The 23,268-nt window shown below is 42.4% G+C and overlaps 1 protein-coding gene across 5 annotated transcripts in view; it reads right to left on the bottom strand.

The window, feature by feature from the left end:
- Window positions 1–2,550: 2,550 nt before the first annotated feature.
- sept4b (septin 4b) overlaps window positions 2,551–23,268 on the bottom strand; it is a 38,428-nt gene continuing 17,710 nt past the window's right edge. Inside the window, exons 1-12 of one of the 5 annotated variants that reach the window (XM_035528459.1) lie at window positions 15,640–15,656; window positions 10,867–10,982; window positions 9,289–9,385; window positions 9,115–9,201; window positions 8,065–8,188; window positions 7,846–7,980; window positions 7,403–7,520; window positions 7,204–7,305; window positions 6,639–6,735; window positions 6,216–6,378; window positions 5,234–5,333; window positions 2,551–3,508 (exon numbers count right to left, since the gene is read on the bottom strand). In XM_035528459.1, coding sequence (XP_035384352.1) covers window positions 3,446–3,508; window positions 5,234–5,333; window positions 6,216–6,378; window positions 6,639–6,735; window positions 7,204–7,305; window positions 7,403–7,520; window positions 7,846–7,980; window positions 8,065–8,188; window positions 9,115–9,201; window positions 9,289–9,385; window positions 10,867–10,959 — 1,179 coding nt within the window. In that variant the 5' untranslated portion in view covers window positions 10,960–10,982; window positions 15,640–15,656 and the 3' untranslated portion in view covers window positions 2,551–3,445. Of the gene's footprint in view, window positions 3,509–5,233; window positions 5,334–6,215; window positions 6,379–6,638; window positions 6,736–7,203; window positions 7,306–7,402; window positions 7,521–7,845; window positions 7,981–8,064; window positions 8,189–9,114; window positions 9,202–9,288; window positions 9,386–10,866; window positions 10,990–15,639; window positions 15,744–23,268 lie in introns of those variants that run through there. The other 4 variants (XM_035528458.1, XM_035528461.1, XM_035528457.1 and 1 more) reach the window with 4 other exon arrangements.

Genomic DNA, 23,268 nt, shown 5'->3' with positions numbered 1-23,268 from the left:
TCTCTTTTTCCAGGGGGCATAATGACTCAGGTTGGTACAGAGTCCCAAAAAAACAAATAAAATAAAAACTAAATAAAAACAAAAACAAACGAACAAACTAAAACAAATACAATGTTCTGGTAGGAAAGTTCAATTACTTGTTCATTACTGCATAGTACTTTGCATTTTGGAAATAATATGTCAAATAAAATTAAATAAATATAACATAAACCGATTTAAAAAACCTTTACATTGCAGAAGGAATGTGGAATTGCTCTTTAACATTAGGGTTAGGTTAGGGTTTAGGGTTTATGGTTTAGGGTTTAGGGTTAGGTGCATGCTTGTTCTGCAGGAAGAGGAGATATTTTATTCAGATGTTGGAACTGTTTTGACCTGTTACACAATAACTGTTACACATTGTGGTCTTTGCTGTAGGAACTGGGGCAAAGGTGCAGAGCAATCCGCTTGTCTACCTGTGACACCAGTGGGTGTTGGATGTTCTACCTGTCTTACCAGTGTGTGTTGGATGTTTTACCTGTCTTACCAGTGTGTGTTGGATGTTTACCTGTCTTACCAGTGTGTGTTGGATGTTTTACCTGTCTTACCAGTGTGTGTTGGATGTTCTACCTGTGTTGCCAGTGGGTGTTAGATGTTCTACCTGTGTTACCAGTGGGTGTTGGATGTTCTACCTGTGTTACCAGTGTGTGGTGGGTGTTCTGCTGAAGCCTGATAAGAGAGGAGTGCCTTACACCTATGATTTAGAGTCAGGGTTAGGGTTAGGATTAGCATTAGGGTTATCTATGGTTGGTTAGCGATAGGATTAGGATTAGGGTTGGGATTAGTGTTAGTTTTAGGGTTTGGGTTAGGATTAGGGTTAGGAATAGGGTTAATCATCGTTGTCCAAGATAAACCCCAACAGACTGAATGATGAAGCAATACGATGACAAAATAAGAGATTCAGTTGAATGGAGTGTAATTTGGGGAGAAAAGTGATGGTGCATTGGTACACAACAATTTATAAAATGCATCAAAGGTCATCTAAAAAAAAAAAACCTAAAATAAAAGTCCAGGTTCTTGGATTTGAAATAAACTTTCTGCATGTTTCCCAAGACTAAGTCTTTAACTTTAAAGGGTAGGAGTGGGAGGATACCGCGAACCATAAACCTGGATTAAATGTGTCCTTTATTAATTATTCATTAGCAAGTGGATTCATTAAGTAAATGCAACCATGTGAGAAGATAAATAGTTTTATTACCTTAAAGAATATGCTCTAGTTATTTGCATTTTCACAATCAACCATATGTTGGATGCATTTATGAAAATCAAACAAGGTCCTGTTCACATTAAAAAGATCTGAAACGGAAATCACATACTGGCATTCTCATGAGAATACAATTACACAAATGAAAATCAGATCAGTTCCACCAAGTCTTAGAAACCAGTTAAAATAATGGAGTTATAATAAAACAAAACTATAAACCCAAAATCTAGAACAGAACAGACCATGTGCATGTGCCTCAACTCAAAATAGGTCAGAAATTAATACATTAATTATAATACCTTATTTTAATTTTATCAAGAAATGTCTTTGTAAAGAATGTAAATATACCCTCCATCTAAAGTACAGTTCTTAACTGATTGGGTGAAAATGACATTTCACAGACCCCTTTCAAAGATAATAGAAAAATGTAGAAAAAATGAAAAAATGAAAATAAAACAGCAAAACAAAGAAACAAAATCCCACTAAAAACAAACAAACAAACAAGCAAAACCCCACAATGTTTCACAAAATGCAACAGTATCTCTAGTAGATATGTTGTTTTTCTGACAGATAGGTTTTTGCATCAGGGGTTGTTTTTTTAACCCCCAGTCAGAGGTTAGTTTCTGAGTACGGCTGTTTTGGAATCTGGCTGTTTGATTGGTTACTTGTTGTAAATTAAATCCTATTGAATAACTTGAAAAACTGGACTTCAGATTTGATCTACAGTTTGTTCACCATTGTTGTTCAGGGTTGCTGTTCAAGGTTGATGTTCAGGTCTATTTTAGTAATAAATAGGAAATATTTTCTAATCTATCAAGTCTGAGAAGAGTCAAGTTAAGCTCTTTGAACTATAAAATGTTCAGGTTCTGTGTTTAATTAATGACTTCATTAACCACACTTAACCACAGTCATTGTACTGACTATTTCCCATAAAACGTAAAGGTGATCTCTGCTTTCTCATGAACCCATGAAAGCATAAACCTTTTCTACTAACAGAGAGATAATGACCTTTAAGTAAACAGTCCAGATTCATGTTAGCATCTGCTCTGTATATCTAGTGTTGCTAATGTATGCATCAAGAGACTTCAGTTCACTCGTCACACTGTCATGCTGTATTTAATGAAACCTCAAGACCAGTCACATGATCTCCAGAAGAGAAAAAAGTCAGCCTTGTTAACAAAAATATTTACAGTACTTCAGTTATTACTCTACAGTACTGCAGTTATTACTTCATTCGTAATAAAATAAAACAATATTTTAGGCTTATGCAAAGAAGCCGTTTCTGTGTTTTTCTGCAGCAATAAAAACAAAAGCAGTACAGCAAAATGCATTCATTTAACAAAATTGTACAAATAAAACAGCACACTGTTTAAAACATTAAATAATTGCATTGTTTTGACTGTATAATATCAAGCTGTTATAAACTCCAGGGAACTCTGTTGTGCATATGCAGACTGGAGTAAATGAAGGGACACTCCCTGCTAGGTCCTACTATTGCTTACACAGCTGCTGACTAACTGCAGGAGTCACATGGTATTCATATCTGTAACAAACACAAAACAGACCTCGACATCACAACTTCACAGGAAACACAACACGATTCCTGGTTCTGTAAGCAAAGCAAAATGTTCTAGAAACCAACTGAAATTATAGCAAGCTTGAGGATTCCATTTTGCTTTATTTTTCTTTGTTACTATAAATGGCCATTTGGTGGATTCTGTAAAGCACGTACAGCAAGGTTAGAGTCAGGGTCAAAGGTCAAGGGTACATCATGACACTCAGGGTCAGTTCTAGGGTCAAGGTTAGGGTCAAGATCAGGGTCAAGGATACATCATGACACTCAGGGTCAGCTCTAGGGTCAGGGTTAGAGTTAGAGTCAGGGGTCAAGGGTACATCATGACACTCAGGGTCAGCTCTAGAGTCAAGGTCAGGGTCAGCTCCAGCCATATTACACTCACATCTAATGGAGGATGAGGGTTAGGGTCAGGGTAAGCTTTTAGGGTTAAGGGTATAGGGTTAGGGTTAGGGTCAGGATCAGCTCTAGGGTTAGGGTTAGGGTTAGGGTCAGGGTCAGCTCTAGGGTTAGGGTTAGCTGACCCTGACCCTAACCTTACCAGCAGGGTAACATCTCAGCCTTAGTGGGGTGGAAGGAGCTTGTCTGTGGGTGGAGAACTCTGGGGAAGGGGCATGGTCTGTCTGCAGTGGTTAATAAGATTCTTTTTGTATCTGTTCCTGGATCTTCTGCAGCATCTCCTGCATGCGCCGCAGCTGTGGAAACAGAGAGAGTCAGTGAGTCACGTGGAGGGGTCACACGCCTGCCACGTGACTGCAGAGGAAACAGAGCACAGGTCACTGGACAATCGATCAGTGTGCCTGCACGTCTGTGTCACCTTTGGAATGCCTGCACTCAACATAGTGGTGGTATATAATTAATACTGCTTGCTTTGCACCACTATACAATCAATACAACATCACATTTTAGCTTTCTGAATATTCTGAACCATACTGAGTGTGTGTGCGTGCTGAATGCAGTGTGGTGATTTGGGATTTTAACGATCTGCACACTGCCCTATTTTTACACAGAAACTTGATCTATGTTAGCAAATGGGAATAAAACAACTATTTTCAAAAACGTGGCTTAAATGAGCATTTTATTCTAAATAATGTCAAAACACACACACTGTGGAGGAAGAGTGGTCTTGCTTGTGAACACTGATGATTAGTGTATTGTCATACTAAGAGCAGTTTCGAAGATTTTAATGATTCCAGAACAGTTAATATTAACAGAACATGTTTCTTAACAAGGTGAGCAGAGGGACAGGGTGAAAGGTCATTCTTCCCCCTCCTCTCAGATTTTAGTATCTCTCCAAAATGGACATGAAGAACGTTGACATTATGCTGTGGAGTGTGGATGACTCCTAGAGGAACTCCTTAATGTAAAATCACCTTGACAACTTAAATACATGGAGCAATGTTTTCTACCAGTAATTTTGGTAATAATTTAAGTAGTAATGTACTGTGGGACTAACGCGTCAGGGCCTCTGATTCTGTCCATTAGTTTGTTCATTAACTTCTCAGAGAAAACAAAATTTAAAATTCAGTTTAGAATTACCATCTCATTTAAATGAATGGTTTTCTAATTATTTATCAGTTGTTTTATTAATTAATTACCTGCTTGCCACAACTCTGCAATCAAAAATGCATCATCATTAATATTAACAGATTTTGTAACTTTTTAGCTTTGTAACAAATTTATACGTCACTGACTGGTCACATGTTCTATGTCCAGCCATTGAGTGGTCACATGGTCTATAACTCAGCCACCAAGTGGTCACATGGTCTATAACTCAGCCACCGAGTGATCACATGGTCTATAACTCAGCCACCGAGTGGTCACATGGTTTATAACTCAAGCACTGAGTGGTCACATGGTCTATTTCTCAGCCAAATGAGTGGTCACATGGTCTGTTTCTCAGATAGCTAAATTAAGATGAGATAAGATAAATTACGTTTAGCAGCTAATTGACTCGTACTTCAAACTTCTTATAGAGAAAAAACATTTAGTAAATGTATTATTTAGTGGGCACAGATAGATAGATCTAACCCTATCTATAGGGTTAGGGTCAGGGTTAGGTTTGAATAATCTTTGTGTCATTTGTAATCCAAAATAATCTGATGACATTTAAGGGGGTTGGGTACACGTGCACTGTTGATACACTAGTAGGACATAACTCCTAATGCTGACAGTAGGGGGTACTATTGGTGTGCTGTACACCCTAGGCTGTAATAAGGATCCTTGTTATTTTGTATGGCTATATAAAAGCTCTTTAGGCCTTTGGACCTGTCTGCGGGGGTGAGTGGGGAAGCTGCCAGGCTGGGCTCGCAGGGAGGGTCTGGCGGGTCTGGAGGAGGGTCAGAGGAGGGTCGAACAGTCTGCTCTGTTTGCAGACTGTGAGGGGGTCTGTGCTTAGCTGTGCAGGCAGAGGCTCCTACCTCCTCGTCTTTCTCACGGATAAGTTTTTCTGTCTCTGCATCCGTTTCGCCAGGCACCATGGGAATGGGGAAGTCTGTGCCACTCTCTCTAGTTAGCTTACTGCATAGGGAAAAAGAGCAAACACATGCACACACACACACACACATGCACACACACACATGTACACATCCATACACACACACACACACATACACACACACATGTATACACACACACACACTAATTCCAAAGTATTACATGCTTAAAAGAAAATTACAGTGACAGAAAGCTAGATATTGTAATAAATGTTATTACAATATCTAGCTTTCTGTCACTGTAATTTTCTTTTTCTTCCCTTGGGCTATGTCTTGACTATGTATTCTCAAATTACTATAATAGTTTACTGCCTTAATCTTTATCTGTTTGAAGTGTGGGTGTGTCTGTGTGTATAGTGCGTATATGCATGTCTGTATGTGAGTGTGCACGTGTGTGTGTGCACATATGTTTATGTGTATATATGTGTCTGTGTGTGTGCATGCACGTGTGAACGTGTGTGTGTGTGTGTGTGTGTGTGTATGGATGTGTACGTATGTGTATATGGATGTGCCCATGTGTGTGTTTGTGTGTGTGTATGGATGTGTACGTATGGATGTGCACGTGTGTGTGTGAGTGTGTGTGTGTGTGTGTGTGTGTATGGATGTGTACATGTGTGTGTGCGTGCGTGTGTGTGCATGTGTGTGTATGGATGTGTACATGTGTGTGTGTGCATGTGTGTGTGTGTGTGCATGTGTGTGCATGTATGTGTACATGTGTGTGTGTGTGTGTGTGTGTGTGTGTGTGTGTGTGTGTGTGTATGGATGTGTACATGTGTGTGTGCGTGCGTGTGTGTGCATGTGTGTGTATGGATGTGTACATGTGTGTGTGTGCATGTGTGTGTGTGTGTGCATGTGTGTGCATGTATGTGTACATGTGTGTATGTGTGTGTGTGTGTGTGTGTCGTACTTGCGGTTCCGTTCCTTCACTACCATGCGAGTCATGCTCTGGATGCAGTGTGCTCTGTAGTTCTCATAGTGAGTTTCTCGGGTCACGTCTTTCAGGTCCTGCATGTGTGTCCGGATTAACATATTCCTCAACTTCACAAAGTCACAGTGTGCAGAGTTCTCCACTATAACACACACACACACACACACACACACACACACACACATACATACGCACAGTCAACGTGCAACCCTTATCAGTAAATTAGTAAATTATATATATATATATATATATATATATATATATATATATATATATATATATAGTGGGGGATGGGTGGGGTTGAGTGGTGGGTGTAGGGGATATACTATAACAATAAACTGGTAACATTCTGGAATACATTAGAAGTGGATGTAGAATCAGGAATAGCATTTCAGACTGTACCTTCCACGATGCCCCAGGGGTAGAGACGACCACGAACCCTACGCCCCTTCGCCTCCACCACTGTGTTGCTGCCAATGACTGCAAATGGAATGCTCGCCTGCAGAGGGCAGTAGAGAGGAATGTGGGAAAATTCTATGGGAAAATGCTATGGGAAAATTCAGCAGGTTATGTTCTCCATCTCAGATATAAATTTGGAGGCACACACACACACATACACACACACACACACACACGCACGCACACACCCTCATGCCATGCCAACACTCATGCCATGCCAGTGTGCTTCACTGTTGAGAATGCCGTACAAGCCATATAATATCCAGTCTACGGTGGGTAGTTATGAGTGGGGTAGTGGGTAGTTTGAGTGGGTAGTGGGTAGTTATGAGTAGGGTAATGGGTCATTATTAGTAGTGTAGTGGGTAGTTTGAGTGGGTAGTGGGTAGTTTGCATGTGGTAGTGGGTAGTTATGAGCCATAAAACTATACCTTCAACCATAAAACTTCTCCTTCAATCATAAAACTGCTCCTGTAACCATAAAACTGCCCCTTCAACAATAAAACTGCACCTTCAGTTCCTGGTCCTGCTGTTTGAATTCCTCGTCCTCATCTGAATCACAGTCAGGAAACTGGTAGATTTTGATCCCGTATTGCTCAATTTCCTCTTGAATCTGTGCAATCCAGGTAAAATGTGAAAAAAACATGGATTTGAACAAAACAATACACCAGACAGGGGAAGCCCCTCCCCCTCGCAGGTGGGGGACCTACCTTGGTCTTCTTTCTCTTGACCTCGGTGGGCGTGAGCGTGTCTGCTTTGGCAAGCACAGGAACAATGTTCACCTTCTCATGAAGCGCTTTCATGAACTCCACATCTAAAGGCCTAAGACTGGGGCCAGACAGAGAGATCAGCTCGTATTCCACATACTCACACACAGCTTTCACATGTACAGACTAGAGAGAGAATGGGCAGATATACTGAAACACTGAAACAGAGGTTAACTGCTGAGTCATATTCCATCTTGGAGGATCTTACGAGCAAGGTGACCTTTCAGACAGATGTAATTACTAAACATTTTTCAATAGAGGGCGACATCAACCTGTAAGTGAAATTTTATAAAAGTCACTGAGTCACAGCTCAAAATCATGAATGATTTGAAAGCATGATACCACAGATTTCTTGTGTGTGTGTGTGTATGTGTGTGTTCTCTTACCCATGACCGAAGGGTGAAATGAAATAGAGACAGCAGTGTACACGGTTGTCCTGAATATTCTTGCGATTCAGCCCACTCTCATCTCTGAAGTATTGCTCAAACTGCTGGTCAATGTAGTCTGCCACTGACCTCCAGCTGAAGGGGCACAAATGCACACCAGTTCTAAGCATTACTGACAAACACATATGTCCAAAAGCCTTAGTGCTTCCTTATATGTACCATTCTGTGTTATTGACTGCATCTCCAAAGCCTGGTGTGTCCACTATGGTGAGTTTCAATTTGACACCTTTCTCCTCAATGTCCACTGTGTGTTTGGTGATCTCCACTGTCTGGGTAATCCTTTCTGGAGAGAGAGAGAGAGAGAGAGAGAGAGAGAGAGAGAGAGAGAGAGAGAGATAGATAGATACTATTGGGAGTCAAATTTTTTCCTGTCTCAAATTAACCGCAACACCGTAAAAAAAAAATGAAATAAAATTTATAAATATACACACACACACACACACACACACACACACACACATACGCACACACACACACATACGCACACACACACACACACACACAGCTCTGGAAAAAAACACTCCAATTTTTTTCTTAAATCAGCATCTCCACATGTACAGCAGCCATTCCATTCAATTGTACAAGTGTTGAATTCCTTCACAGACACACCTCATTCTACTTAATGAGATGCTGAATAGGTGATCACCTTAACAAAATCCTGTTCTAACGAGCAACAGTATAAAAACCACTGCTGCTGTCATCACTATTATCTTGTTATAGAACCAGCGGGATGGGAAAAGCAGTGCTAGCACCCATAAAGTAAGTGTAGTCAAAACAAGTAAGTGTAGTCAAAGTGTACAGCAACAGACCATGCCAAAAGAATGAAAAGAAAGGTTCTTGAGGAAAAGAAGGGTTCAATTGTAGCTTTACTGGCAGAGGGAGTTGCTTTTATTTTGAAATTTTCAAATTGCAGTTCATAAGAACAAGGTCAAGCAGCAAACATATGGAATAACAACAGCTACAGACTGGCAGAGGTCGAAAACGACTTTCTACCAACCGTGATGATCGCCACGTCATTCGAATGTCACTTAACAACTGTAAGATGACATCAAGTGACCTACAAAAAGAATGGCATGCAGCAGCTGGGATGAATTGCACAGCAAGGACGGTTCAATACAGGCAGGGCTGAAGTCGTGCAAAGCTAGAAAAAAGCCCTTCAGCAATGAGAGGCAAACAATATATCACAGAAAAGCATCATATTAAGGTTACCTTCAGCATTGAGCAGTTTTCTGTCTTTGTAAAGATCTGTGAGGAAGAGGCTGTTGACCAGAGTAGACTTTCCCAAACCAGACTCCCCTAAGGTTTCAGAATAAAAATCAGAGATTATTCACAGTCTTTCTTATGGTTTTACACTTTATTATACCAAGAGGAGTTTGTTTTTACCTGCTACCATCAGTGTGAAGTCAAAACCCTTTTTTACAGATTTTCGATGCACCTGATTTGGCAAAGTGGCAAATCCCACATACTCTTTATCCTGGTCCTAAATACAAATGAAGAAAGAGAGAGAGAGTGAAAGAGACAGAGAGAGTGAGTGAGAGAGACAGAGACAGAGAGAGTGAGAGAGAGAGACTGAGTGAGCCTGAGACTTTTAGGAGCATAATCCACACTGAACATTTAGCAACATATAGGAGAAAGAAGCCAAAAGCGTATCTGTAAGAGAACTTTACTAACATTACATAACGTATTCACTTCAGCTGCCAACTCCTCAGCACTCCAAACACAGTGAATCACAGCTGTTGTGTTATTCCTGCCTAGTCAATGAACTGTACATTGAATAAACCAAGCTGGAGCCAATACCACGTTCTTGGAGTCTAGCTGCGGTTAGGAAAGCCATGGTGACACGCTTTGGTTCATATGAAGACGTTTATAAAGCACAGAAGTGCAGCCACCTTTAATTATACCAAATTCCAAACATCCCAAGGACCACCAACATGTTAAACACATGGCATCTACAGCGTTTCAGGCAGACAGGCAAAGATCCAAACTGATCTGTACCTAAAAGGAAGGCACAGATTAAGCACAGCATGGATGATCATAGTTGGAGTGAGTTTACATTGCCTACTGTAAAACTATTTGTATACACAGAATAGCAAAGTGAAATATGAATCAATTCTATTGCCATGTCAAGTCCAAACCCTGGCTTCCTTTCCCCAAGCCAAGTTCACACATTCATATGTAGCAAGAAATTCCAAATAATAAGGCCATATTTTAGACTGCCTGCCTGTCTGACCCTGACCCTGAGTCTTACTCAGGTTTAAAAGTTTGGCTCACATGAACTTTGACTACCAAGAGTCACTGGGATAGTTGCTGCTTCTCTAACTAAAGACCTGCCCTGAGGAGTCCACAGGTCAAAGCTGCTATAGCAAAATTATAGAGGTCAAAATGACCCCAGGGAATACTGGAGCATACTGGAATACTGGATACTCTGAACAGTGTGAAGAGTGTTAACTGCATACATATCTCAGTCACTATAAATAAATCACTGTGGTGCAGTTAGTTAAACAGGATGGATGAATATTAAATGAACCATCAGACAAGAGGCCAAGTTCAACTACAGTGTTGTTTGACAGTGTAGCCTTTGGTATAGTGTAGTGGGTAATAGTGCTACCTCCCCTCTGACGGGACTGTGGTTCAGTCCCTTGAATGGGCAAATTCACTATGCTATTCCAGTAAGAGTCTACATTTGCCTCTGTAATATGATTGAAATTAGAAGTTGTTCTGGTTAATAGTATCTACCTAATGCATAAATGTTTGAAAGAATATTTGCATTAACAACACTCCTGAAGCAATGGCATGAAAGACTTAAACATGTGCTGTTTAAAGGATGGTTTCATGTGCTGGTTAAAGGATGGTCTCATGTGTGGGGCAGGGTTCAGTCAGAGGGAGGCAGAGTACAGTCAGAGGGAGGTGGGGTGGAAGTGTGAATATTAACTGTGCTGCTCTAAACAGGGTTGTTAGTACCTGATCTTCCTCCACCTCCCTGGGCTCAGGGGAAGCTGATGCACAGTCCTCGTCACTGAAGAGGGAGCCTGCGTCATGGACACTGTCCTCCATTACTATGGGGGTTAATGTCCAACCTGCCATCTCCAACCAGGAAAGGGTGTGGTCAGGGCAGAGGGTGGAGAAAAGTCCCAATGAAAGGGACATAGATTAAGACGAAGCGGAGAGCCGATTACATCACAGTCATTTTGGGTGGAATGGATGGATGAAGAAGAGAAGGAAAAAAGATGAAATTATGAAATGATTAAATCTTCACAGAATAAATGAAATGCAAGGGGTCTAGATCTGTCCTTTGGAAATTAAAAAGATGCCAGAGAAAGCACTACAAGCTGCCTGATTGAATTACACCTTGAAGCATGAGGCACTCAGACTGGAAATAAGGAATATGTGAGCAAGATCCTACAAGCCCAGTCCTGTTAATTTCATCAGACTGTACAGTCAGGCAAACTTGCCAAGCTCCTAAAATATTCTAAACCAACCAAAGCAGACGGTGGGAATCTGAAATTAACAGAATCGACTATAGATACGTACTTCCAGAAAAAGTCAATAACTACCATCTGGAGTCATTCATACACAGCCCACAGATTCCTTGTAGAACAGCAAAGCTGAGAGTCATGAGCAGAAGCAACAGTGATGCTCATTAGGGACAATCTTGACTGAGGGACAACCTGGACTGAGGACCAGGTGTCTTATTCTCTCATTTTTAAGGCCATTATAGGAAAGATTATAAAAACCTTGCAAAACTAGAGAATCACAAAAATATGGCAGTAAAATGTGCTCCATATATCCTACAAATACTAACTTGAAGACAAAGTGCTCTATAAATAAAATGCCTTATTAAAATCTTAACACATCATTCTGTGGGAATGTGGAGCTGAGGGGAAGCAGACAGGACTGGCCTGCAGTGTGTTTATAGTTTGATCAATGTTCCCTCCTTTACCAGCACAGGACACGACCTGTTTGAAGACCATGTTCAATACTACATCTATAGCTCTGCTGCTTTAACAAGTAAAGTAGACATATGAAACCATAAGCACACAAGCACCTACACTAATCCCAACATGAATACATATGCTTCTCGCACAAATGCAGTATGGCACAAAAAATTGCTCTCAGCCTACTTTTCAGTCAGCTAGAAATAGAAACTTCCTATTTTAATCCTTGACAAAGTCTCTGAGTAGGTCAAGCCTGCAAAGGTCTCTTTTTCTGAAACATCAGGATTTGTTTTCATTCAAAGATTAAAAAGGGAAATTATCACACAAGACAACAAAAGAAGAGAAAGAAAGCACCGTGCACCCATCAGAAGGTCTCACCCTGTTCAGATCCCTTCAGCGTTCTGAGATCTCCCTCCAGAGCTCACCTGCAGAAGTTCTGGTAGGGTGAAACTGATAAAATCAGTCGCCAGTCTGACCCCAGCTCTGTTTCCCCTGCTCCGAGCATGGCGCTGACATGATGCTCTGCTTTTTTATACACGCCTGTGCTGGGTCACAGTGTCCTTCAGTCTCACTGAGCTTCCCTGTGGCCCCAGGCATGGATCAATCCCAGCGTCCACCACTGCCTTCCAGCCATCAGGTCCAGACTGCTAATGCAAGCATGAGTATAATTGGACTAATATTTGTCTCCCAGGGAACACTCACATGCAACCCAGTAACCATGGCACAAAATCCGTGGCAGCTTTAGGCTTTAGAGGGTACTGCTAATGGTACTGTCAATGGAGGTGGAAGAAGTTCAAATAATGATGCACTAAGAGGCTGACAGAGAGTGAAGCGGCTGACTGACAGTGTTTCTCTTACACAGAAAGTGAAGCGGCTGTGGAGTGTTTCTCTTACACAGAAAGTGAAGCGGCTGTGGAGTGTTTCTCTTACACAGAGAGTGAAGTGGCTGTGGAGTGTTTCTCTTACACAGAGAGTAAAGTGGCTGAATTGGCTGACAGTGCTTTCCCTACAGGCTACCTGCCAAGTCCACTGTGTGTTTTGTTTGTGTGAATTTTTAAACCACACATCACTGCTCCAGAAAGCCCATGTAATGACCTGGCTGTTGTAGCAGGAGGTGGGAGCTGTAGAGAGAGCAACAGACTCAGCAGACCGTAGCAGGAAGTCACTCCTGTAACCAGATCAGCTTCTTCCCACATAGTGGAAAGTCTCACCATGCTTAGTGGGCAACACAGTGAAACAATGCATCAATGCAAGTGTGTGATTACAGTCATGTAAAAGCACTGCGCCTACAGACATGAGAGGGAGAATGAGAGAGAAAGATCAGACACAGATCTACTAGATTCCCCAGATCTCTCCCAAGCATTAAGATCTACTAGATCTCCCCCAAATCTCTCCACAGCATAAGCTCAGGGAAACACAATGCATTCATAACTTCCAGGGTTCCCATGTTAGAGGAGTGTCTGCCTCCTTGATAAGAAACATGAAAGGCTGTCAGCCTGTCTCAGAACTCAAAGCAGCTGAGGCTAAATGAAACCCCAGGCAGTAGTGATGGTGCTGGAGATCTGGATGACACAGACACTGTCAATGCCCTTCAGTAAGGTCATGTACTAGTAGTTCGCTACATTTAAGATAAGGCTAATTTACTTTAGATTAATCCAAATTTGGGAGCAAAATTCCCATTTCAATAACTGCTGTGTCACACTGTCATCTGAAAACAATCTCATAAACCGCATAATGCTGTTAAATGTTATTTTGGGAAAACTGTGACCCAGAGCTCTGTGAAGGAAGAATGATACTAGGAGTGTGTAAACATAAGCCTGTGTTCTCATACACCAAATGTGTAGGAGGATACATATGTGACACATGTGAATACAGTGTATGTAGTAGCAGCACAGACACAGACATACACACACAAACATTCCACAAAATACACAACCATAACACCACCATCCCTAGGTCAGCACACACACAGACACCCATAACACCACCATCCGCCATCCCTAGGTCAGCACACACACACACACACACACACACACACACACACACACACACACACACACACACAGACCCATAACACCACCAACCGTAGGTCCATTCAGGGAGAGGGCAGATCCCGGCTGTTCACTCTGTATGTTGTTCAATTATGCAGTCATGCATTATTTAAATAAACTATCAACCGCACAAATTCTTCAAATGTTTGTTTTAGGCTTATTACAAAATCTCCCTCCCACGAGCGCTTTGTTTGTAGGATGTTCTACTGCTCTCAAAGGCCCTATTGTGCAGTGGAAATAAACACTGAAGGAAGTGAGGGAGACTGGGACCCAGCAGCAGGGAATTATGGGCTTTGAGGTCCTTCTAGCAGCAGATCCACAGGCAAAACTCAAGAACATTTGTTGATAAAATAACATGCCCTAGAAAGACATTTTTTCTGGTCATGCTCAGTATTTCCACCATGCTAGAGAAAGTCTTGTTCATCGTCAGCTGAAATACTTCAGCAACGTGGAATGATAAAAAACTACACCAGTCCACATCGGGAGAGAATATAGGACATGACGATTAAGCATTATTAGTGTTTACAATGCAGTGTTTACAATGCTCCTCAGGAGCGCCAGCTTTGGGCGTGATTAAAGAATGCTTTCTATTATACCTGTTGCAGATTTACTTTCCTTTCTAAGTTGCACTGGTTTTGGCCCTGACCTATAAAACAGCACTCCGAGACACTCTGAACGAAGAGCACACAAACCCAAGAAAGAAAACTGCCAGTAGCACTGAACTATCAAACACTTTCAGGACAAAATTTGAATAAGATTCCTAAGAATTCAAAGTCAAAGAACTTTTTAATTTTCATATGATTACCACAATTTTCAAGACTTAATAACTATGCTAACTCCTCCACAGTGTGCAAGTGGGTGTAGGAGGCTAGGCTAACTCCACCTCTGTGTGGAGTTGGGTGTAGGAAGCTAAGCTAACTCCTCTTCAGTGTGGAGGTGGGTGTAGGAGGCTAGGCTAACTCCTCCACAGTGTGCAGGTGGGTGTAGGAGGCTAGGCTAACTCCTCCAGCAGTATCTCAGCATTAGCTGCGGCGTGAGAAGTGGAAGCAGTGAATGGTGTGGTTGTTTGTGCAGACACAGCAGAGCTCTTTGTGAGCGAGACCAATAGAGGGCAGTGTGTGTGTGTGTGTGTGTGTGTGTGTGTGTGTGTGTGTGTGTGTGTGTGTGTGTGTGCGTGTGTTAAGAACACAGGGAGCCTCTCACATGCAAAAAGTGCAGGCAAAACACTGCTCCATCTTTAACCCTCAAAGTCCTCCATCCTAACCCTCCATCTTTCCTTACTCCACTGAACCAAAGCATCTGTATTATAAACTAACTGACATTCATACAGGTGCAGATCAAAAACAAACATTAATGCAGAAAGTTTCAAATGTCCTTTGGGCTCAAAGCATATAAAACATACTATATATATTTCCTGGCATTGTTTTAGCCACTGTGCTCTGTGAAACCACTCAAACCAACTCAAACACCCAGACTCAAACACTTTGAATCAAATACAAGCAAACACCTTTAAATGACACCACTGTATCTATATAATCTTATATATCGTTATCAGGTAAATTCTTTGAAAAAATAAATACATTTCAAAATAGTTTTCATCAAAGACAGATTCAACAAGCAGCTTAAATATTAGTGCTTTAAAAGAATCTCTCTGCACACAGTTCTCTCAGCAGGAACATGTTAGTTTTCAAACCAATGCCATAGCCAGACAGCATAACTCTGTACAAACATGCAAAATACACACTTACCTCCACTTCACTGTTTACTTCAGAGTTTGCCGCCATTTGCATGGTTTTCATGAAAATGGCAAACAATTGAAGATTTTATCAGGCAGCCAATGGAAGGGCCACAGAGAAGGCGAGTAAACATTACTCACAGACTGAGCCAACCTCCAGCCAACCCCCTGCATGTTGTCTCATTTGCATAGTCACGCCCCCAGCACAAGAAACCACAGGCAGCTGTAGCAACGTAAACTTTCTGTCTCTCTCTGTCTCTGTTTAGATCCCCATCCCGCCACACGCACTTGCACATCCTCTCTCTGTCTCCGTGTCTCTCTGTCTCTCTCTGTGTCTCCGTGTCTCTCTGTCTCTCTCTGTGTCTTTCTGTGTCTCTCATCAAGCGCTGCCCTGTTTGAAGCTTAACTTTAACAAGCCACTTGCTTCTCATTCTGTAAAATCACATCTGTGATCCAAGACATATCCAAACATCAACACACACACACACACACACACACACACACACACACACACACACACACACACACACACACCTATAATGTGTAATCTCAATAATACCTGGCCCACACCAGAGGATAAATCAAGAACTGTAGAGAAGGAGCTGGCTGATCTGTGTGATCAACAGCATGAATGTCGATATAATGATATAACATCAGCATAATGTCAGTATAATGATATAATGGTATAATGTCAGTATAGTGGTATAATGGTATAATGTCAGTATAATGGTATAATATCAGTATAATGGTATTATGGTATAATGGTATAATATCAATATAATGGTATAATAGTATAATGGCATAATGTCAGTATAGTGGTTTAATGGTATAATATCAATATAGTGTTATAATGGTATAATGTCAGTGTAGTGGTATAATGGTATAATGTCCCTTAGTGGCTCTTGGCTGGCATCACAAGCATGTGCATGGTATCATAACCCTGAGCCCATGCCACATTTGGGGCTCTGGTCACAAAGACATCCACACACACTGTGCTGCGGGACACCCCTCCAGGGAGTTAGTCTAATTAGACCCATGGGACTGCTGTGATCCCGAATCATTTAGGACTTGGTGATCACAGACAGGAGCTCAGCTGGGAGCTCCTGAGTGAGCAGGGTGCCCTCTTTTCTGCACTTTCCATTCTCTGCTGGGAGAAAAGTCTGAGTACAGACCATTTGCCAGAACTTTAAAACCAGCGCAGTGTGGAGTATTAATGGTGTCCGAGACCTGAGACAGACGGTACTCCTACTCTGGAGCCTTTAATCTGTCTTAGTGCCTTCTGAGAGTGGAGGGAGTGGACAGGAGGAATAATGGAGGAGTCATTTTATCAAGTGTTATTATCAACAAACGCATCATGAATCCAAATATGGCAAAAGAGGTCAAGCCGCTAAAACATTAATTAGTCATGTGAATGCAACAATGTATCACTGAAATAAATAAGTTTGACAGACCAATATTCATTGATTCATTGAATGAATGAATGAATCGTTAACCGAATATTCACTGAATAAGGAATTACTATGGAAAATAAACATAACTAACCTAAAGTTACAGTGCAATTTAAGATCTCTAAACAATGTTAAACTGAGACAGGGAAAGAGAGGTGGGAGAGAGAGAGGAAGAGAGAGAGCGGAGAGAGATACTGTCAGGCAGGAATGAGAGCAGGCACTGTAATAACATGCAGAGTGGACCTGCTCCAGTCTATTTGGATCAAATTCCCAAACATAATTAAAATTACTTCTTTATCCATTTACACTATAATGACACTGGGCAGAAGGCCAAAGGGCCAGTATCCTCCCTGATAACGTCTACACACAGACACACATACACACACACACACACACACACACCCATCCACCCACACACACACCCACCCACTCACCCAGCCACACTGTTCCAGCTTCTTTAATGTCTCTGATGACCACAGTAACATAACTGTTTAGGTCACTCCCCACAGTTTACAGGAGTGTAAACACTTGTGTGGGCACTGCTGATGTAGCACCTCCCCAGTGGACAAACCAGAGACTATTAAAGAGAAGTGGAGAGTTACAGCATACATTACAGCACTTGCGCTATGCATGCAGCCTCTACGGCTTCATGACGATACACACTCAACTGTGATATGTGTGCATTTCCTGTGGCCTGCGTCATTTCAAAGGCTTGTTTAGAAAGCAAAGTGCTGACCCAGTCTGCTCAAACATGAATGCAACAGCTGGAAGTGATAATAAATATACCATGTTTTCAGTATGGTTACAATGCAGTCTAATGTAACCATATGTAAAATCAAGGCTCAAGGTTAACCCAGTCAGTCTTTACTGTGTTACCTGAGTGCTAGGCTGGGTTCATTCTGGCACTCATAAGTTGTGAGCAGTTCCAGCCTTTTGATTCTAACTTCATGCTTCAGGCTCCTATAGATCCTGGAACCAAGGAGCTCTTATTAGGAGTTTCTGCTTTACGGATGTGCCCAGCTGAACTGTAAGCTGTGTGTGATACAGCAGTGACAGATGACAGGCGTACATTATACAGCTCTGATAGATGACATGACAGGTGTGTGCGATACAGCAGTGATAGACAACGCGACAGACCTACGTGATATAGCAGTGACAGACGACACGACAGGCTGGTTGCCTGTTAGCAATAAACAACTCAGCAGCACAGTGCAATTCTCTCTCTCTGGAACTACTGCCATGCCAGAGTCTTATTCAAATATTAGATTTTAATATTTTAATTAGTGTTTTTTTCCTGTGCTATTTTGGTCACCCCCCACCCCCAAAAAACCCCAAAGAAACCATAACCTTGCAGTTTAATAGCTGGTTAGAGAAACTCATCTGAGTGAGGATGAACAGACTGCCACACCCTGCAAAGCACTGCAGCCAATCAAATTGCTGCATTCTACGAGTGTCAAAATACTGAGTAGCTCCTATAGGCCATCGCTAGGACCTGCCCTCTAGTGGGCTGGACACCCATACACATGCAAACACCCTCACAGTTACTCTCTAACAGCATCTGTATACAATAATAAGGGTTATAGGACCCTATAAGGGTCTATAAGGGTTATAGGACCAGGGTGTGGTCTATACAGGTCAGGTTAACCATGGACTAAGTGAGCTGTGATCTGTCACGAAGTCCCTCACTCCTGCTGCAGGGTTCCTGGCACCTCACAGCTATCTGCTCTTCCGACATGTTCCAGAATGTTCAGGGTTTTCCATCAGCTTTATTAAAAACACAGATATAATTGGAATCTTGGTCAACTCTGGTCATTCTAGAGCACAAACATTTTGTGGCTCAAACCACTGGGGTCTCGAGCATGGAGTAAAGCCAGCCTTATCGACATCCTGTTCCAGAGGACCTGCAGCAGGGTGACCTCTTACCACAGATCCCATTATGTCATTAGAGAGAGCTGTGGTTTGGGCGGAGACGGAGCCCTCAGTGACAGATACGGCAGACATCAAACTATCAAACCAAACAAAACAATGCACAAAACGCTATCTGCTGTTCTGACATAGCCACTATGTTCTGGAGTGTTCCAGGGGCAGGCTGTCATTAGGGCTACTGAAGCTTTGGTCCATGAATCTGTCATGTGAAAATAAAGATGTCATGGTCACAAGCTGAAAAATCCAGGCACAATAAAAATTGTGAATTCAGGGACACACCTCACCTTCCATCACAGCTGTGCTACACACACACACACACACACACACACACACACACACACTCTCTCTCTCTCCCACACGCTTGCCCGCACACACACAATCTCGCTCTGGCATGCCATCACACACATGCACTCTCCCGCACACAAGCTCACACACACATGAACTCTCCTACACGCATGCCTGCAGACACACACACAGACACTCCCACACTTGCGTGGATGTGTGCACAAATACACACATGTGCACACACCCACACCCACATACAGCCTTGTGCACGTATACACACACACACACACACACACACACACACACACACACACACACACACGCACAAGTACAACATAACTTTAACCAACAATAGTAGCAAAGACTATGAGCACTATTTCCTTCAATGGGTTACAATGGTTACAGTGTTACAATGACAGCTACACTGTTACAATGACTGTTGATCACTAAAGGAAAAAAAATGGAATGGAATGTTTTTCTTTTCTGGAGCAATTTAGTTATAAAGTCATGAAATCTACAGTAAATAAGAATAATAAAACATAAATATATGTATAAATGTAACATATTATTAACAATAAAAGAAAAAACAATACACTCATTACGCCTTTAAATTGGATGAATCAGAGAGCATATGTGAGTCATGAGCACAGACCGGCTCCATATGTACTGTGATGGGTTGTAGGAGTGGGTGGGGTTCATTCTCCATATGTACTATGATGGTTTATAAATAACTCCATGGGATGAGAGTGGGTAGGGTTCATTCTCCAACTGTGGAAGAGAGCCTGACCTCCAGATAAAAGTGATAGCACATGGCCAGATCTCACTGTTCATGAGCTCAGAGAGTCACAGAGCACTGAAACACACACACACACACACACACACACATACACACACACACACAGACACACATGCACACACGCACGCACATGCATGCAGACGCACACACACACACACATACACAGTCATATACACAGAGTGATATCTCACTTCCCTGAGACAGACTGTGCTGATGCCATGATAAGATGACTAAAAGCTCACTGCCATTCTAAAACACAATTACTAACCCAACTCCTCTAACCTAACCTCTGCCGTTCTAAAACACAATTACTAACAACAACTCTTGCCACCAGCCATCACTGACTGGAATTATCTTTGGAAATACAATTGTAGGTATTGAGTTTCCTTAATCTCTAAAATAAACAGACATGGAACATCTGAATTATGACACAGTTGTGATGACAGATTCAAACACATATTTTGCTCTGAGGATTCTGCTAACTCAGTCAGTATTACACCTTCTTTAGCTGCTGTTATTTGGTGGAACACAGGGATCAAATTCCTTAAAGCTCCATCTAAAAGGGCCATAATGCAAATGTAGCTTTGCTCTTTCCTGCAGCTGTCAGATCCTGTCTGTCTCCTTCTCTACCAGGAAAGCCCAGAGGTTTGCAGGCTGAACTTCCCTGGTGGCCACTAGGGGGCGACCCACTGCAGGGCCATTATAGCTCATTCCTAGTGACAGCATCACCCAGCTCTCTGATTACAGAGCACTTGGAACAATAGCTACAGTATATCACATCACTAAAGCAGCGAGAGAAAGTGTAGAGCAGCTAAGCTAGCAGCAAACCTCCAGAGCTGCTGTTCAGGTGCTGCCTGCTTGCTGGATTAGTGAACGGTGCAACAACACAGACTTGATAATGCTAGCAACTGATCCAGGGAAAACAGGTTGTGTTGTGCAGTGTGATGGGTAACCCAACCCCCAACAGCAGTGGGGAGAGGGAGGCTGGGTTTTAGCTTGGTTCAGCTTTTCCATGGGCATCAGAAATCAGTTCTCTGGATACGTGGTTTTGGTATTAATCCTGGAGTGTCAAGGATGGTTTGATGTATGATCTCATTCAGTTATATATATATATATATGTTCTATATAACAAAAAACTAAACAAAAAAAATCCCACGACTATGCACACAATGACGCTCGCACTGATGGTCACCTCGATTGGTGATGAAATGTTTGCCACCAAAATATCAAGCTCAGAAAACTCCACAACAGCAAACCATTCAACCTGAGCTACCTGAGCCACCTGAGCTAATATTTGTTTTTATTTCATACATATTTGCATGTTGCAGCTTTTGACACGATCAATTTCACAGAGGCCAGTATTGTGATAATGATAACTAATGATATTACACATGCACATGCACAGCTGGGAAACATGTGCAGTGCTCAATGCATTGCTACAGCTCAGCAGTTTTGAGTTCTCATGTCAAAACAGCATGCCATCTCTCTCTAGACACCACAGAGGCATCGCCACCAGTGACATCAGCACAGACCATCTGCCAACCTGCAGAGAGCCCTACTCACCTGCCAGCAAGGCTGTGAGGTCATCTCCACTAGGAAGTCTCGTTCAACCTTCTGGTTGACGGAAACAAAGTCAGTAAGTTGTTGTAAGTAAGTATGTAGTTGTTGCCACTCTAGCTGCATATCAACTAATCTGCTGTGCCTACACAAGCAACCTCACTACCAGAGACACAGGCACAGAAACAGGCAGAGAGACAGGCAGATATGTGGAATTCTTCAGAATGCTAGAGACCTGTGGCCAAACCATGTAGCCATACGATGTTTCTGATGGATGGTGTGACTTCACTCACTATAATACAGATGGCTGATCCACACACACACACACACACACACAAGCGCACACATGCACACACACACATACAGTGTGAGAGAGAGTGAAGGGTAGGCTGGGTGGGTCAAACTTGCTCGCATACAATAGACCAGGAAATACCAGCAGCAGTTAGGAATAAAGGAGAGGAAGTGAGGAGGAGGAGAAAGAGAAGAAAGAGGGAGGAGTGGACGAGGCTGATGGGAGGGCCTCTGCTAGCCAGGAAACTCAGAGCCTACAGACGTCCATGCCGTGCCCGGGTTAGATCATCTGAGACTACGGACTGGCATGTTTCAGTACTTGGCCCACGTCTCCAGGAGGAGCACGGCTACCTTCTCCAGTCCAAATAACTACAGCACAACATTTATGTCTCTGTGCAAAATATGGCATGTGCCCTCTCCCATTATTTAAATGAATTAATCATATACACCTAATAAAAAGACTTAATTCATGTTCTCAATTAATAATGAGAGTCTGTCACTAGAACGCAGATCCCACTTGCATATTAATCTCACAGCTACTGTGGGTTCAGACTGATAGGAAGTTCCGTCCAGATCTAGATTGTTTAAGCACAAAGTCGAGTGAGTGTAAACAAACCCAGTGGTGCATGCTGAGGGATGTCAATCACATATACGACAGAGCCACTGTCAGTCTCTAGAAACACACACATACATGTACACACACACACACACACACACACACACACACACACACACACACACACACACACACACACTAGTAATAGATGTGGCTGTCCCAAGTGATTTAAACAAGGAATATGAGAAGTTGGAAAAATATCAGGGGCTTAAAGAGGAAACAGAGAGAATGTCGAAGTTTAACAGCAAGGTTTGCCACCGTGGTGATAGGAGAAGTGTGGTGGTGATAGGAGAAGCGTCATGGTGATGGGGAGTGTGTGGCTTCAGTGGTGATAGGAGGCGTGGTTCCAGTGGTGACGGGGGTGTGTGGCTCCAGTGGTGACAGGGGGTGTGGCTCCAGTAGTGACAGGGGGCGTGGCTCCAGCAGTTCTCAGCAATGACAACAACAATCTTAGTCCAGGAGAGCGTTGTGCTAGAAATAAATAAAAGTGCACCACACCCTCAAACTTCCAGACCTCCGGTAGAAGTGTGAGGAAAGACTGGAATGGTGAGACAGACAGGGTCAGTGTTAGGGAGAGACAGACAGGGTCAGGGTTAGGGTGAGACAGACCAGGTTAGGGTGACACAGATATGATCAGGGTTAAGGTGAGACAAATACGTTCAGGGTGAGACAGACAGGGTCATGGTTAGGGTGAGACAGACATGATAAAAATATTTTGGAAAG

The sequence above is a fragment of the Electrophorus electricus genome, chromosome 7, assembly GCF_013358815.1.
Source record: "Electrophorus electricus isolate fEleEle1 chromosome 7, fEleEle1.pri, whole genome shotgun sequence".
Taxonomy (NCBI): domain Eukaryota; kingdom Metazoa; phylum Chordata; class Actinopteri; order Gymnotiformes; family Gymnotidae; genus Electrophorus; species Electrophorus electricus.
The sequence above is the reverse complement of the archived record's forward strand: the minus strand, read 5'-3'. Positions and strand labels throughout refer to the sequence as shown.